Consider the following 15,482-nt stretch of genomic DNA (forward strand, 5'->3'; position numbering starts at 1 on the left):
GTTCAAGTCCCTTCCATTTCTTTAATGCCTGTTCCTTTGTGTAAAAGGGGAGAATGAATTGAGCTTTAGGCACCAGCAAGTCTGATCCATGCACCACCACATCTGAAGCCCCTGGGAAGGGAGGGGGCCTTGATAAAGGTGCAGGTGCCCGAGTCCCATCCAGACTTGCTAAGTCGGGCTCCAAGGGCCTGGAAGAAACAGTCCTGCCAGACAATGCTAATCCTCATGGCTTTCCTAACACAAATAGGCCCCAGAGGTGGAGATAAAGCCCAAAGTAAGGAAACAGTGGATCCTGGTAAATTCATGGTACAGCTCGCATCAGTTGGCAGCTTCTCCTTAACACTGAGTGGGTTCAGGGGTGGTCATACCCTCATCCCATACCGAGGTGCCTGGGTCCAAGTCCCGGCTTCACTCCTGATTCCAGCTTCCTGCTAATGCACACCCTGGGAGGCAGCAGGTGATGACTCAAGTCCCTGTACCACATGAGAGACCTGGGTGGAGTTCCCAACTCCTGCTTCAGCCTGGCCCAGCCCCAGCTGTTGGGAGCATTAGGGGAATGAACAAGCAGATGTGAGCTCACTCTCGTTCGCTCGCTTGCTCTCTCTCTTTCCCCCTCTCCCTGTCCTTGTCTTTTTTAAAAAAAAGGATTTATTTTATTTGAAAGTTACACAGAGAGAGGAGAGGCAGAGAGGGAGAGAGAGGTCTTCCATTCGCTGTTCACTCCCCAGTTGACCACAATGGCAGGAGCTGTGCCGATCTGAGGCCAGGAGCCAGGAGCTTCTTCTGGGTCTCCCATGCAGGTGCAGGGGCCCAAGGACTTGGGCCATCTTCTACTGCTTTCCCAGGCCACAGCAGAGACCTGGATTGGAAGTGGAGCAGCCAGGACTTGAACCTGCACCCATATGGGATGCTGGCACTGCAGGTGGCGGCTTTACCTGCTACACCACAGCACCGGCCCCAAATAAAATTTTCCAAACATTTAAAGAAGGGTTTCCCTTTAAGAAAAAAAAAAAAAAAAAAAAAAAAAAAAACTGGGACAAACCTCTTTAGTTGGAGGGGACCCAGACTGGTTGTCATGGTGATGTTAAAGGCAGCAAAAGAGATGAGGTCTTTAATGTACTTGTTGGCTGTGATGGAAGTTATGAACCTAACACGTTGAGACAACCCAACCCAACCCAAATGGACATAAGCAGTAAAAGGTTTTCATTGGTTGTCACGCTTCCAAAGCCACGGCATAGAGCACTGCAGTCGCCTCTTCCATCCTTGTTCTCATGCTCAAACATGGCTGCCAACAGCTCCCAAGGTGAAAAGCTCTCTCGTAGCCACCCCGGGCTCCGGGCCAGTGAGACCCCCCCCCCCTCACCCTGTGCCTGTCACCAAAGCCATGCTACATGCTGATTGGCTTGGAACATAGATACCAAGCCAGTAATGGTGGCACAAGGGATGAGATGAAGCTGACTGGCTTAGAGTAGTCGGGGCGTATCCCTGGATCAAAAGTGCACCTGCACTGCAAGGTCGGAGAGCTGGAAAAGGGCAGTGGAGAGGGAGCCCCGTGTTGCGTCCCCCTCACATCCATGCCAAGTGTGCAGGGGCATTGTATGACAGCCTGTGTTTGGGACGAAGGTGGCATGAGCTGTTGTGGTGTGATTGACAAATGACTGGAATTGTGCCAGAGGGCCAAGGACAGCACAAGGCTCCCCTGACAACCACCCCTCTCTGGCGTCTGTCAGAAGAGGCACACAGACATGCAAACTGGGACAGTGACACGTGCATGGCTGGGGCCTTGGCTCCAGGCCCACACCTGACTGCAGCTGGCTGTGTCCTTCAGAAACCTGTACCTGGGTAGACAGGCCTGAGGGTCTCAGAACCCGGCCAGCCAAGCTGCCCACGCTGCCCTGGTCCCCAAGCCCAGACTTGAGGGTTGGCTCTCACTTGGTCCTTGTGGGCGGAAGGAAAGGACAGAGATTCCAGAAAGAAGTAAGACCCAGCAGGACAGAAGCCCCAGGGGCCCACAGGCCCCTGGGAGAAGAGCACCACCATCTGCCAAACGGACCTGGGCCACGTTTGACCTCAGTGCAGAGAACAGGCATTTGCAGCCCTCCCAGGAATGGCACCTCCTACAGCAGGCGACCCATCAGTGCTCTGCGGAGAGGAGAATGGGGGCCTCACTGAGGAAGGAGTAGGGGAGGCATGCAGCAGGTCTCAGACTGTGCATTCCCTCACCGAGCACTGCACTCCCAGTCTATCCCCGGGTACCATGCTAGGTGCTGGAGCTGCTTCTTGTGGGGCTGGCATTGTGGTGCAGTGGGTTAAGCTGCCTGTGGTGATGCCAGCATCCCATATGGGCTGCTCCACTTCTAAGCCAGCTCCCTACTAATGGCCCAAGTGCTTGGGCCTTTGCCATCCATGTGGGAGACCAGGATGGAGTTCCTGGCTCCTGGCTTTGGCCTGGCCCAGACCTGATTGTTGCAGCCATTAGAGGAGTGAACCAGTATCTTCCTCTAATATGTTGCCTTTCAAATAAACCTTTTAAAAATTAAAATTGCTTAAGCTAAAGTGAAAAATTAAAACAAAAAAGCAGCTTCTCTCTGGAGTGTGGACAAGAAGAAGTGCATCTAGATTCCAACCAAGGGAGGTGCCAGGGTGCCAGGTGGACCCCCGCTCTGCCAAGGTCCTACTCTCCTTGCTCCTGCCTTTAAGCCAGGAGACCGAGAAGGCCCAGCTTCCACCCTGCAATGAAGCCAGACAATGCCCTGGAGCTCCCTAAACCCTGTCTTGTGCACTGTATACACCAGGAACCTGCACCCCAGAGACAAGAAAAGGTACCACCATTCAACACTGGCTAGCACTTGGTGAGCATTCCCAGCGCTCTGGCAGGAGTGGGCTGTGGGCTTCACACATTCCCCACTCCCACCCCGCCCTGCCCCAGTCCTCATGTCCCAGGACACCTGTGGTCTCCCAGCACCGAGAGCAACACACCTGCAGCTCAGTTCTTCCCACACTCTTGCCGCACGGAAAGGCCTTGGAAGCCGTGGGCCCTTGAAGTCTTGGGGCCAAGAGAGCAGGTCTGTGGGGCCCTCAGAGACCAGCGAGCCCCAGGGAGGAGACACAACTGCTGAAATCAGCGTAGGCTGGCACGGGACGTCTGTTTTCCAAGTGTCTGGAACCAGGCCGAAGCTTCCTGGGGTAATTTTAACCAGTATCCACTGCAGGACAATACCAAAAAAGGTAAGTGACTTATCATCGCAGACAGGCGCATACCTACCCACTGGCCTTGCGTGCGTTAGTCCCTGGAAACATTCAGAGCTAAAGCTGCTGCGAGCACTGAGTTAGGGCAGCCAAGCAGAGACCAGTCTTCCTGCACTGGATGTCGGGCCTTTGGCTGACAGCCACTCCCGGGCGCTAGCTATTCTTACCCTCAGAAAGCAGCCTGAGCCCCCAGCTGTCTTGGGGAGCGAAGGTATTTTTAGGCCCTAGAACAGCTGATTTGCGGCAGGGGTTGGAGGGCCCGGGGCGGGGGGGAGGATCGAATTGCTGGGGGCTAACAGGACAAGCAGGGGTAGCATCCAGGGGGCAAGGGCCGGCAGGGGCTCTAGCACAAATGGGTCCACACTGCCTTCTGTAATCAGCAGAAGGTCTTGGTAGAAGCCAATGGTCTTGAAGTGTGGTTCCCCAGCCCACAGCATCAGCATCACCTGGGAACCTATCAGAAATGCAAAGAAACCATTGCCCAAAAAATGCAAAAGATCAGCTTCTACCTGAAGCCACAACCTCGAGGTGGGGGCCCAGTCCCCTGTGTTTTATTTTTTTTATTTTTATTTTTTTATTTTTTGACAGGCAGAGTGGACAGTGAGAGAGAGAGATAGAGAGAAAGGTCTTCCTTTGCCGTTGGTTCACCCTCCAATGGCTGCCGCGGCCGGTGCACCACGCTGATCTGATGGCAGGATCCAGGTGCTTCTCCTGGTCTCCCATGGGGTGCAGGGCCCAAGGACCTGGGCCATCCTCCACTGCACTCCCCGGCCACAGCAGAGAGCTGGCCTGGAAGAGGGGCAACCAGGGCAGAATCCGGAGCCCTGACCGGGACTAGAACCCGGTGTGCCAGTGCCACAAGGCAGAGGATCAGCCTAGTGAGCCGCGGCGGCGGCCGTCCCCTGTGTTTTAATAAACGCCAGGTTGTTCCTATGCGTGTTACAGTTTTGAGAACCACTGATATCAACAGACCACCTAACTAGGTATGGTATGGACAGAGCAGGATGAAAGAACCACCTACACTGATGCTTCTCAAATGCAAGCCAGGAATCCTCAGCCCAGGAAAAAAAAAAAAAAAGAAATACTCATGAAAATTCCAGGGGCCAGCTGGCCCCTGCTGAAACCACCTGCCCTTTGGCAACCTGAAGGCCTTTCTTTGGGTCGAAGTCCAACTACAGAGAATCCCAGGGCTGACAGAGACTGGGAGGATCATCTCCTGCAGCCACGGCAGAGATCTGCTCTATGATATCCTCGAGAGACTCAACTTCAACTCGACATGGAAACTGAGAGCTCACCACTTTCAAAGTGCTCGTTTCCGAAGGCTTGGGACCTGACTGGGTAGACCCAGCTCTTGTTAATGCCTGTGTTGACTGATACCAAGCAAGTTATGATGACATGGACGAAGCATAGGCTTGTAAACCCAGAGTAAAGGAAATATGTGCCTGGCCTAAATGGTAGAAATGAACGCAGCCTGTCTCTGTGCTGGAGAACTCAGAGTGATGGAACATCCAGTCCCCTTCAGGGACATCCCACCCCCATCCAGGGACCTCCCACCCCCGTGCAGGTGCTGGCTTGGGAGCCACAAGTAGCAGTCCCAAAGTCTTGCTTTATAAAAGACAGTGTTTACTTTTTACCAGCCTTCCTTGGCAGGGGGGGTATAGGGCTGCGGGCCAGGTGCCAGGCCCAGGTGGTTCAGAAGATGCAGGTGCAGCCCACGGCGATGGTCTCCATGACGGCGCGCTGGCGGCAGGGCCCGGTGCGTGGCGGCGGTGGGCAGAGGCGGCGACGCACGGGAACCTGGCTGAACACGGGCACACTCACCATGCTGCGGTCCTCCTGCATGGTGAAGGGGTTCACGCAGCCCAGACACAGGCACTGGGCCTCCGGCAGGTCTGCGGGAATGCGACTGGGGTCGTGGTTGATGCTGGGGGCACCAGGAGAGAGGCCAAGGTAGAAGAAGGTCAGGAAAAGGCAAGTTGGCACCCACTCCCCTTCCTGCAGAGTCTGGATTCCCAGAGCAAGACTGCTGCACTGGAGGAAGGGCAGTAAATCAGCTCCCTGGGCAGGGTGAGGAGCCAAGCTCACGGCAGGCACAGTTATCCACGCTCAGGGCCCCCAAACTGCCTGCTTCCCCCTGTCACACAGCAGGATGCCACCTCCACTCTGGATTGTGCCCGAGACCTCCTCCTGCCTTCCCTGCCCTTCTCGTCCCTTATATTGGTGGGAAACCTGATCAGGGAAATAAAATGGGAGCACACCGATGCCTAAATTCCACAGGAAGGGGCATCGGGAGTCCTGGTTCTATTCTGACTCCCATCTCCATTCATTCAACAAGTCTTCCTCATGCACTCACATGGGAGCCATCCTGTCCCTGACTCTGGGGGCTCACGGAGGAACAAAACAGACCAGTGCTCTCCTGGAGCTCTCCTGGAGCCAGGCAGGCAGGGCCTGCCTTTGTGACTTTCCTTCTCTGTGCCTCAGTTTCCTTATCTGCTAAGTAAGGGTAGATGAGCTGGACCTAGGGACACATGGCATCAGCAAGGCCTTCTCATGCCTGGGAGCTCGTGAGCAAGGCAGACGCCTGGGAAACAGCCCTTGCATCTGTACGAGGTCCCCAGCAAGGTGAGGGAGGCCCAGCTCTGGAGATCTTTCCTGAGCTCTCCAACGCTTGCTTTCTGGAGCTGGGGCCACAGCGCCCTTAGGCAATTCTGATGCAGGCCTTAGGAAGGTGCCTGGCTAGCGTGACAGATGTGTACAGACACAGCCAGCCTGACTTCCAAGGAAGTGACAACCCGGCAAGGCCTGCAGGCCCTTCAGCCAGGACCTGCCAACAACAGGGCAGCGCTCTGCATGGACAACTCGCTCAACAACAGGCTCTGAAGCAGCTCCTAAGTCTTCCCTTGGTATCCACGAAGGATTGGTTCTGGAACTCCACTGTGGATACCAAAATCCAAGATGCTCAAGTCCCTCCTATAAAACGGCATTATTGGCATTGTAGTGTAGCAAGTAAAGTCACCATCTGTGTCACTGGCATCTCATATGGGAAAAGTTGGTGTTCCAGCTGTTCTACTTCTAATCCAACTCCCTGATAATGGCCTGGGAAAGCAGTAGAAGATGGCCTAAGTTCTTGGGCCCCCTGCACCCATGTGGGAGACCCAGATGAAGCTCCTAGCTTTAGCTCGGCTCAATCCTGGCCATTGTATCCATCTGGGGAGTGAACCAGTGGATGGAGGATCTCTGTCTCTCTCTCTCTCTCTATCTTGTACCTCTTTCAAATAAACCAATACATCTTTTTTAAAAATCATTATTTTTGCATACAACATGTGCACATCCTCCTGTATACTTGAAGTCATGTCCAGATGACTTACAATCCTTAATGCAATGTAAGTGCTATGTAGATAGTTGTTATCCTGTATTGCTTAGAGATGAGGAGGAAAAAAGTCTGCACACTTACATCACAGATGTGATTTTTTTCCCAAATACTATTTTATTATTATTATTATTATTTGAAAGGCAGACTTACAGATAAAAAGATCTTCCATCCGCTGGTTTACTCCCCAAATGGCTGTGACAGCCAGTGCTGTGCCAAGCTGAAGCCAGGAGCCCAGGGCCTCTTCCACGTCTCCCATGTGGATGCAGGGGCCCTCACGCTTGAGTCATCTTCTGCTGCTTTCCCAAGTGCATTAGCAGGGAGCTAGATGGGAAGTGGAGTGGCCAAGACACAAACCGGCACCCACATGGGATGCTGGCATCATGGGCGTTGGCCACCCAACCTGCTATGCCACAGCGCCGACCCCTCCCAAATATTTTTGGACTCAGGTTGATTGAATCTGCAGATACAGAGGACTGACCGGCCTGACAGCTGAGGACACAGAAGCTCAGCAAGGCTAACCCACATGCCCAAAGCCACACTGTGGGGATTCAAACCCAGGCACTCAAGCCCTCTGAATCCAAGGTCTTCCCCATTACAATGACTGGGGCAGGCAGCCTGCCCATGCTACCCAGCACAGCCTACCTGTAGCCCCAGGGAGATAGACTCCTCTTGTTGGACAGCCACAGCTGCAGGTTGACCTCACACTTCCTCTTGGCCGGCTCAGAGCTGTTTCGCAGCTGGGCCACCATCTCCCCAAGGTTCCTCTCGTACTCCTCCATACGGGCGAATGGCTTTGCCCGCGACACCAGGTCCTGCGGCACCTGCTGAGGCCCAGGCCGCCAGGGCCCCTTCCTCTTGCCTTTGGGGTTCCTGGGCTGGCCCAGCCCCAGGAAGATGGAGATGGTAAGAAGGAACACCTGAGGAGCAAGGCCACAGGTCAAAGATAGAAGAGCCAACGTGCTCTCTGGGCAAGACTCTGGTACAGGGAGGAGAAGGGGAAGGAGAATGGCCTCGGCGTGGACCACCCTCACCGGCCATGCCCTGACCTGGCCCCGCAGAGCCACTGCACAGGTACTGACACCTGCTCTGCACCATGAGTGCTCCAGAGTGGCCACCACTGCCACCTCCCTCTCCTTCCTGTCACACCCAACTCATCACTAAGTCCTGAAAACATGGCACCCTCTAAAATCCATCCACTTCCACCTGGTTTTTCACCCTCATTTCCCAGGACAGCTCAGTAGCCTCCCCCCTGTCCTTCCCAAATGCCCAGTGGCACCTGCCAGCCAACTCACCCTCCAGCTTACCACCCTTCCCCCTGCCCCTGGGGGACTCCAGGGACACCTCCTGCTGCCTCTCACACTTGTGCTCTGGCTCTGGCTTTCTCCCAATCTCTTGCTCCTTTCTGTCCCAGGGATTTTGCACAGGCCTCTGCCTGCAGAGTTCTGCCTCTTCTCTTCTCCTGCTGAAAAATTTCCCCAGCCCTCATGTCTTGGTTATCACGCAGGAGGCCTCTGGACTTTGTTCTCACCGTTTGTGTGTGTGATATGTTTAGATGTCTGTCCCCTACTACACACAGACTCCAGGAGAGCGCCGTGTCAGATGTCATGCACTCTCTGATCCCCCATGTGCTGGGGTTGGGCCCTCAGGTATTCAGTGCACACTTACTGAGTAGGAAAGGAAGACAGAGGACAGAGAGACGAACAGCTAGGTCTCACCAGCCACCAGCGCGACGGTGGGGGCCCTGGCGGAGAGTAGGGCTCCTGTTTAGCCTGTGACATGGCAGCAGTCCCATAATGCTTTTTTTGGGGGGGGTGGGGGGAGTTACTGGGAGACATCGGGTGAGATTTGTAGGATAGGAGGGAGGCAGGCATGGGCAGAGAGAGTCAGACGTTTCCAGGCAGCGGGGAGAGTGAGAGAAGAGGCCTGAGCTGGCTAAGAGCTGTGCTGATGTCGTAGCATGGGTGGGAGGAAGCGGCGTGAGACAGAGCTGGGGAGAGGGGGCAGGTCACAAGCTAAGAAGCCCATCAGAACCCCATCTTCACCACTCCTGACCCTCGCACCCTCACCCTGAACCTCTGCCTGCTTCCTCTGCTTCCCACCACTGCCAGAACAAGCTCCAGCCAACCCGCCAGCCTGTACAGAGGGGGCTCAGTGGCCTGGCGGCACCCAGAACCTTCGGAAAGCCCAGCGAGAGGGGCTCTCAGTGCTGGGGGCCAGAGCTGGAACCTCTAAATGAGGTTCTCTCCTTCCTGCACCCGCCAGACTCCACAGCTGCCCTGCGCCCTGCTCCTCCTGGCCCCACGGCCCCAGGCTCCCCAGGAAGTCGGCCCTGGGACACAAGTCACAGCACAGCCCCTCCTGGCACAACATGCCCCCCAGAGATTCAAGCCACTGAAGTCCCTAGATTCTGGGGCAGAAAATGCCTCCATAACAATAGGCTCTCTCATCAGAGCCACGGAACTCCAGCTCCCCTCTGTGGGAAACCCACTGGGGAACCCACAGCCCCGCCACCCCTTCACGTTCCAGATGGGAACAGAGAAAACAGAAGGACTTATCCAAGGTCACACAGCCCGGAGCCCAGGAGCCTGGAAAAACCCCGCGGACAAGCCTGCCAGGATCGCCCCAGATGCCTCCCGCCTGAAAGGGCTTCAGTGTGGACAGGCTGAGCCCGGATCAAGAGCCCGAGCTCCCGGCCCCGCTGCAGGCTCTGAGACCCAGCTCTGTTTCTCCCCAGACCTGGGGTAGCAGACAGAGGCAGCGCTCAACTCTGCAGATTCCAAGGCAAACGGAGGCAGCCATTAATCAATGGGAAAGAAAGCCCAAAACATCGGGCCCTAAAAGGGCTGGGGGTGGGGGAAGCGCCACGTACCAGGCTGTGCGGCCAGTCCATCCCCAAGCCGGGCGCCGGGACGCAGCTGCCGCCGCCGCGAACCCCGGATGCCGACGATGTCCAGAGAGTGGCAGCAGCAGGATGCAGAGGAGCAATTATAGCTCGACGGGGGGCTGCTGGGGGAGTGGGTGGGTGGGCTCGTCATCAGCTGGGAGCCTTGGGCCCCCCGGCTGGCTGGGCCCAGCACAGCAGCAGGCAGTGAGGGGCGTGGGGGCAGGCCAGGAGCCCGGCTGAGGTGCCCAGGGGCTGTTGACCGAGGGACAATGCCCTGTGTGTCTGGCGGGGATCTGGCCGGTGGCACCTCCGCCTGTGGCCTGCGGCCGGCTGCCCGGCCAGCACCCACAGGGCCAGCTAAGACAATCAGCTTCGTTTGCTTTGGGGATGCGAGGGGGTGAGGGTGGAGGAGGGATGGGCTGTCGGGTGGTCAGGAGAGCTGCCCAGGAGCGGGACACAAGCCCCATCTCCCAGGGACACAGCCTCAGGTGAGCATGACGCCCCGCCCCTCTAGCTCACAGGCAGGGAAACTGAGGCCTGAGCAAAGCAGGGACTTGTCGAGCATTGCACCATGAGTTAGAGGTGACAGCTGGGGCTTGTACCCGGTCCCTGCCCGGGGCTCAGAGATCCACCAGCCCACACTGTTTTCCTTGGGATATTTCTGCATTCCCGGCCCCTGCTCTGAACGTGTTTCTGAGCCTGTGTGTCCACACCAGCAGAGGGGCAGATCCATGAGGAGGACTGTGAGGCCAACAGTCCTGGCCTCCCGAACACGGCACCCCACCCAGCGTCTGGAGGGGCTCCTCTCCCAGGGCTGGCCCTGTCCTTCTCCCTTGCACCCTCGCACCCAGGGCGAGAGTCAGCCTGGCCCTTTCCTCCCAGGCACGTCTCTGAGCCTCAGTTCCCACATCTCTAGAGTGGGAAGAATCAGGGCATCGCTCTCTGGAGGCTGCTATAAGGAATAAATGTGACTATGCATGTTAAATAGCTGGCTTGCTGCCTAGCAAGTAGTAAGTGCTCAATAAACGCATACCTGTTTATCATATATTAAAGTCACAGAGTATCAGCAGCAGGAGCTTACCTGGCGTGAGTGCTAGCACTGTTCTCGCTTAGCCGCCTCTCCCCGGTCGCCCCCCCGCCCCCAGCCTCCCCTCCTGGCTGGGCGAGCTCTTGGCTTCCCAGACTCAGGTAACAACTTCATGGTCTAGGCTGAGCCCCCCGGGGCACAGCTCCTGGAATCACATGCCCAGCTGGCCAAGGTCTCCCACCTCTCTGAGTGGACAGCCCAGCAAACCTGTGAGCAGGCAAACCAGTATGGGGGAGGGGACATGGAGGAGAATGGGAGAGGGACACTGAGAACAGAGAGCCCGGCCTGCCCTGGCTTGCTGAGGGCCAGTCCTGGCCATTTACAGGAATCGCCAAGGGAAGGAACGCGGGGCAAGCGGCACTCCCGAATGTCACAAGATTAATCTGTCCAGGGCAGGTTTCCACGGCATAACTGAGCAGCCGGCTGGGGCCCGGCTCATCCAGAGACACCACCATATTTGGTCAAATACTAGACAGGGCTCGATCCTATCGCTGGAAACTCCAGAGGGAGGGGGACTCTGAAAATACCTCCTCGGGCCACAAGGGAGAGCCACCCCCAGCCCAGCCAGTGTCTCTGAACAAGTTACAGGGCCAGCCTGTGGGGTTGGGGACAGCTGGGGGTCTCTTGTGTTAGCTCCCCACTCTCCCTTGCCGATGCTACAGAGCGGGTCCTATGGACACACAGCACAAGAACCCGCCCACCCCCAGGCTCATATGCAGGTTGGGAAGTGGAAGGATGGGTGTGGGGTCCCTGAAACCTACAGTCTCCTCACCTGCTGGTAACAGAGACCCCCATTTCTGCCTCCCCCACTCCACCCCCTGCTGCAGTGTCCCTTAACACTGATGCCAGGGTCCCAGTCTAGGAGGTTCCGATGCAGGAGGCCCAGGAACCTGGCTTTCACCATGAACCCAGTCTGGGGGCTGCAAGGGTCTTCACTGTTCCTCCAGCCCACACCCCCCACCAAGTTGTCTACCAGAAACTGCAGCCCAGGGAGGAGGCACCTAGCCTGCGTTCACACAGCATGTCTCTGCCGGGGCTGGGCTCAGAACTCAGTCTCCCGTTTGCTGTTCTTCCCCTAGACTATACCCAAATAGCTCTGAGCCAGGCTGGACCTCCCTGTTGGTCTGGAGGGGACCAAGAAGCCAGGCTGGTCCTGGGGCTCCAAGCCCCCCACAGTGGGGGTAGCCGCAGGATCCCAAGGCCAGTGCAGGGGGAACAAACACGGGCCCAGCCACCATCACTGAGTTTCCCATCCAGGATCACCTAGCCCCTTCCTCCATCCTCAGCTTCTGGGAACAACTGAAGGGTCATCTGTCATTAGGGACATTCTGAGTGTGAACCCAGCCAGGACCTGGGACCCGGCCCCTGAGGTCAGCACCAGGCCAACACAGGAGGCAGAAGAACATGGGCTTCCGGGCTGCTGCCCTATGGGTGAGGCTGGGGTCCTTGTCTATGCACAGGAGGTGGCTGGTGCCCTGAATGAGGGAAGGGCAGATGGGTTCAAGCCAGAGCTGCCCCAGCCCTCTGAGGCAGACCTCGCTGGGCACGGTGCTGGACGCACCACCAGGTGGCGCCACCAGGAAGCCAGACAGACCTGAAGAGGAACACAAATCCTGAGCCCTTCCCCTGTGGTGGGTGTTGGGTTGAAAATGAGGGACCAGGGAGAGTGGCAGGGGTCCTGTGCATGCCCCTGGCTTCCTGAGAGACCCCACCGTGGGTAAGAACCAGCCCTAGGACATCGTCCACATCAGAGACAGGGCAGGGGACATAGCTGGCCAAGTGGTGGTGGTGGGGGGTGGTCTGCAGAATCATTCCTCATTCTCTGAGAACCTACTACATGCCAGGCCCTAGGTTCTTGGAACCTGGACATTGCCATTCTCAGAAAGTGGCCATTACTGACAGCTGCCGCCTAGTAGCCACATACGGACTGCCAGGAACCGTGCAGCTCCTCCTGCGCTCTGTTCCACTCCATCGTCCCAGCAACCCTGGGCAGGTCCACATTTTGTCTTGGGGAAACTGAGGCTCAAAGAGCATGGTCAGCTGCCCAGAGCCACAGAGGACTTGGAGCATGTTTGTCTGACCCCTGCGATGGGCTACAGAGAGGAACAGCACAGCCGGAGGAAGAGGGACTGTGCAGCTGTCCACTGGTCACCGATCAGGGCCCGTGATGGCCCCAGCCACACCCTGACGCCCTCACATACCCAGACCCTTGCAGGCTCAGGAGCTCAGTAGGCCCAAATTGGAGTCTCCAGGGAGACTTGCAAGCTCTCAAGTTGGGGCACGGGACCCCATGGCATTCCTGCCACACGGCACACACTTGCTAAATATTTCACAGTTTGAATCCAATCAACTAACCCAGAGCAGGAGGCTAGGGCAATGGGGACACGGAGGAGGAAGTCCAGCCCAGGGGGTAAAAGTTCAGGCTCCACAGATGGACCAACACAAATTTCGATCCTGCCCTGCCCCTGCCTGGCCATGTGACCTCAGGAGAGTAACTTGACTTCTCTGAGTGTTAGTTTCTCCTGCACAGTGGAGATCATCAATAACTTGGCTCTGACTGATGGATCATGGTGAGGACTAAATGAAACAATATACGATAAAACCCTTAGCAAAAGTAAGCGATCGATGGTTGCTGTGATTATCAGTGCTATCGTTACAACAAGCTTTGAGTTGGGCCTTCAAGGATGCTTCTGGAACACTCCTAGGAAGGGCGCTGTGATGTGGTGATGAGACTAGAACCGGTGGGAAGAATGCAGAGACCCCTGTTTCCAGTGGGCCCACCCAGGAACCCAGGAGGTCCTGGAGGGGATCAGGTCTAAAACCTGCCCAAAGTAAGGTCAGAGGAGGCAGGAGGAGGCGTGCAGGCGCTTTGCTGGCCGCAGCAGGAGGACGCACCCCCCTCAGGAGGTCCTGGCTCCCGTCCGTGCCACCCAGCCCTCCCTCCCGGGTAGGAGTCCTTCTCCCAGGCCCATATTTGCACAAATGCCTGCCTCACTGCTCACTTCAGAGCCCCAGCCAAGAGGGGCTATTTTAAGCTCCCTGGACGGGAACATTGTTGGTGGGAACAGCCCCAGCCAGCAAGCTCTGAGTTCTCAAAAAAGGGAAAGGCCTGGTGAATGGGCGGCCCCTGGGACGTGCAGAGGGGCTGCCACATCAACATGACCCTCTGCCCAGGCGGGCCGGGCGCCAATGCCTCCTCCCCTGCAGGGGAAGTCAGGAAATGTGAGTTGGGTAAGGGTCTAAGAAGTGGTCTTGTTCTCCAGTGGCCGGGTGGCCTGGGCCTTCCTGCTCTCCTCCACCCAGCCTTGCAAACGCCAGCTGTGAGTTTCTGAGTTGCAGATCAACTCAACACTGTCCTTAGGGTCTGGTCAGTGCTCACCACCCATGGACCATCAGAGGTAGGGGTCTCTGATCCAACCCCTAATGCAGGAACCCTTGCAAAGAGCTTTTGCTCAGTACTGCCCTCTAGGCTAGGGAGACCATTTCTCTCCTAGGATTCCATTCCATTTTATAAACCTATGGGTGTTGAAAATAATAACAATTTTCTCCTAGAAATTTATTTTATTTATCTGAAATGCAGACAGAGAGAGAGAGAGAGAGAGAATCTCCCATCTGTGTGTTCATGCCCCAAATGCACACAAGAGCCAGGGGTAGGCCAGGCCAAAGCCAGGAGCAGGGAATTCAATCTGTGTCTCTCATGTGGATGCCAGGGACCTAAGTAGCCATCACCTGCTGCCTCCAAGGGAATGCATTAGCAGGAAGCTAGAATCAAGATGGAGTCAGGACTGAAACACAAGCACTGTCACACAGACTGCAGGAATCACAGGTGGAGATTTAACCGCTTTGACAAATACCTACCGCAGAATTTTCTTTTAAGATTTATTTGTTGGAGCCAACATGGCACAGTGGGTTAAGCCGCCACCTGCAATGCTAGCTTCCCATATGGGCACCAGTTCAAGTCGTGGCTGCTCCTCTTCCAATCTAGCTCTCTTCTTGCTCTCCCCTGAGTCAGGGAGCCTCAGTTTCCTCCGAGGTTTGCTCCGATGGATTAATCCTAAAAGTTATCATCTGCCTGGCACACAAGAATGCTTTCTGTTTGGCCAGTTTGGCCTATTTTTATTGCACTTTGGTGTGGGGTAGGCCTGTGGTTGTACAGGGGTTTGGTGGGTGTTTGTGCTGTTTTTGCTTTGGGATTGCAAGGAGCTGTATAGACTCACCTTTCAAGCACAATGAGCCAGAGTCACCTGACCTCACCCACCACGCAGTCACTGCTCACCGGGGCACGTGACCTAGCCCTGAGCTCGTTCCGCAAAGTGAGCGCTGAGGGGATTACGGGGTCGGTGCGCTCGAGCAACCTTGCCGTTATGCTGTTGTGCCCGCGCTTCTGAGCTCTGCCCAGTCAGGTGGCACAGAGCAATTCTCAGGAGCTCAGTTCTAGACCTTTCTCGATGCCAAGGAGTCCCAGGAATGGACTGGGCCACCGGGGGACAGAGTGAGCTCCCCGTCAGCTGAGGTGTCTCAGCAGAGGCCCGGATGCAGTTTGGGGTGCTATGAGAGGAACGGGGTGCACTTCTCCAGCTGTAGGCTTCCCTTGCAGCCTGGCAAAGTCCGACTCTTTGGTGCAAGGCCTCAGGCCCCGGGTGGGGCTGCCCTGCCTGCTGTGACCAGCCCAGTCCTGGGGCAGGAAGAAGCCCGAGGGAGGTGAAATAAACAGCCTGCCTGGGGTGGGGGGCAGATGAGGCGCCGGTGCTCCCCCCTCGGTGCTCCCCCCTTGGTGCCGGGGGATGTTTACACGTCGGGCAGAGTTTATGGGACGTCTGGATTTACAAGATCCAGAATTCTGACTTTCCCCGCAAAGCTGTCAGCTCCTCCTCTTGCTGGGTGGGAGG

General features: G+C 56.5%; 1 protein-coding gene across 3 annotated transcripts in view; it reads right to left on the bottom strand.

Moving 5' to 3' along the window:
* Positions 1-4,851: 4,851 nt before the first annotated feature.
* IL17B (interleukin 17B) overlaps positions 4,852-15,482 on the bottom strand; it is a 53,099-nt gene continuing 42,468 nt past the window's right edge. The window contains exons 1-4 of one of the 3 annotated variants that reach the window (XM_002710301.5): positions 10,588-10,802; positions 9,492-9,625; positions 7,265-7,539; positions 4,852-5,173 (exon numbers count right to left, since the gene is read on the bottom strand). In XM_002710301.5, the coding sequence (XP_002710347.1) occupies positions 4,942-5,173; positions 7,265-7,539; positions 9,492-9,512 (528 nt within the window). In that variant the 5' untranslated portion in view covers positions 9,513-9,625; positions 10,588-10,802 and the 3' untranslated portion in view covers positions 4,852-4,941. Of the gene's footprint in view, positions 5,174-7,264; positions 7,540-9,491; positions 9,629-10,587; positions 10,803-15,482 lie in introns of those variants that run through there. The other 2 variants (XM_008255240.4, XM_051843504.2) reach the window with 2 other exon arrangements.

This window comes from Oryctolagus cuniculus, chromosome 6 (assembly GCF_964237555.1).
Source record: "Oryctolagus cuniculus chromosome 6, mOryCun1.1, whole genome shotgun sequence".
In the NCBI taxonomy this organism is placed as follows: Eukaryota; Metazoa; Chordata; class Mammalia; order Lagomorpha; family Leporidae; genus Oryctolagus; species Oryctolagus cuniculus.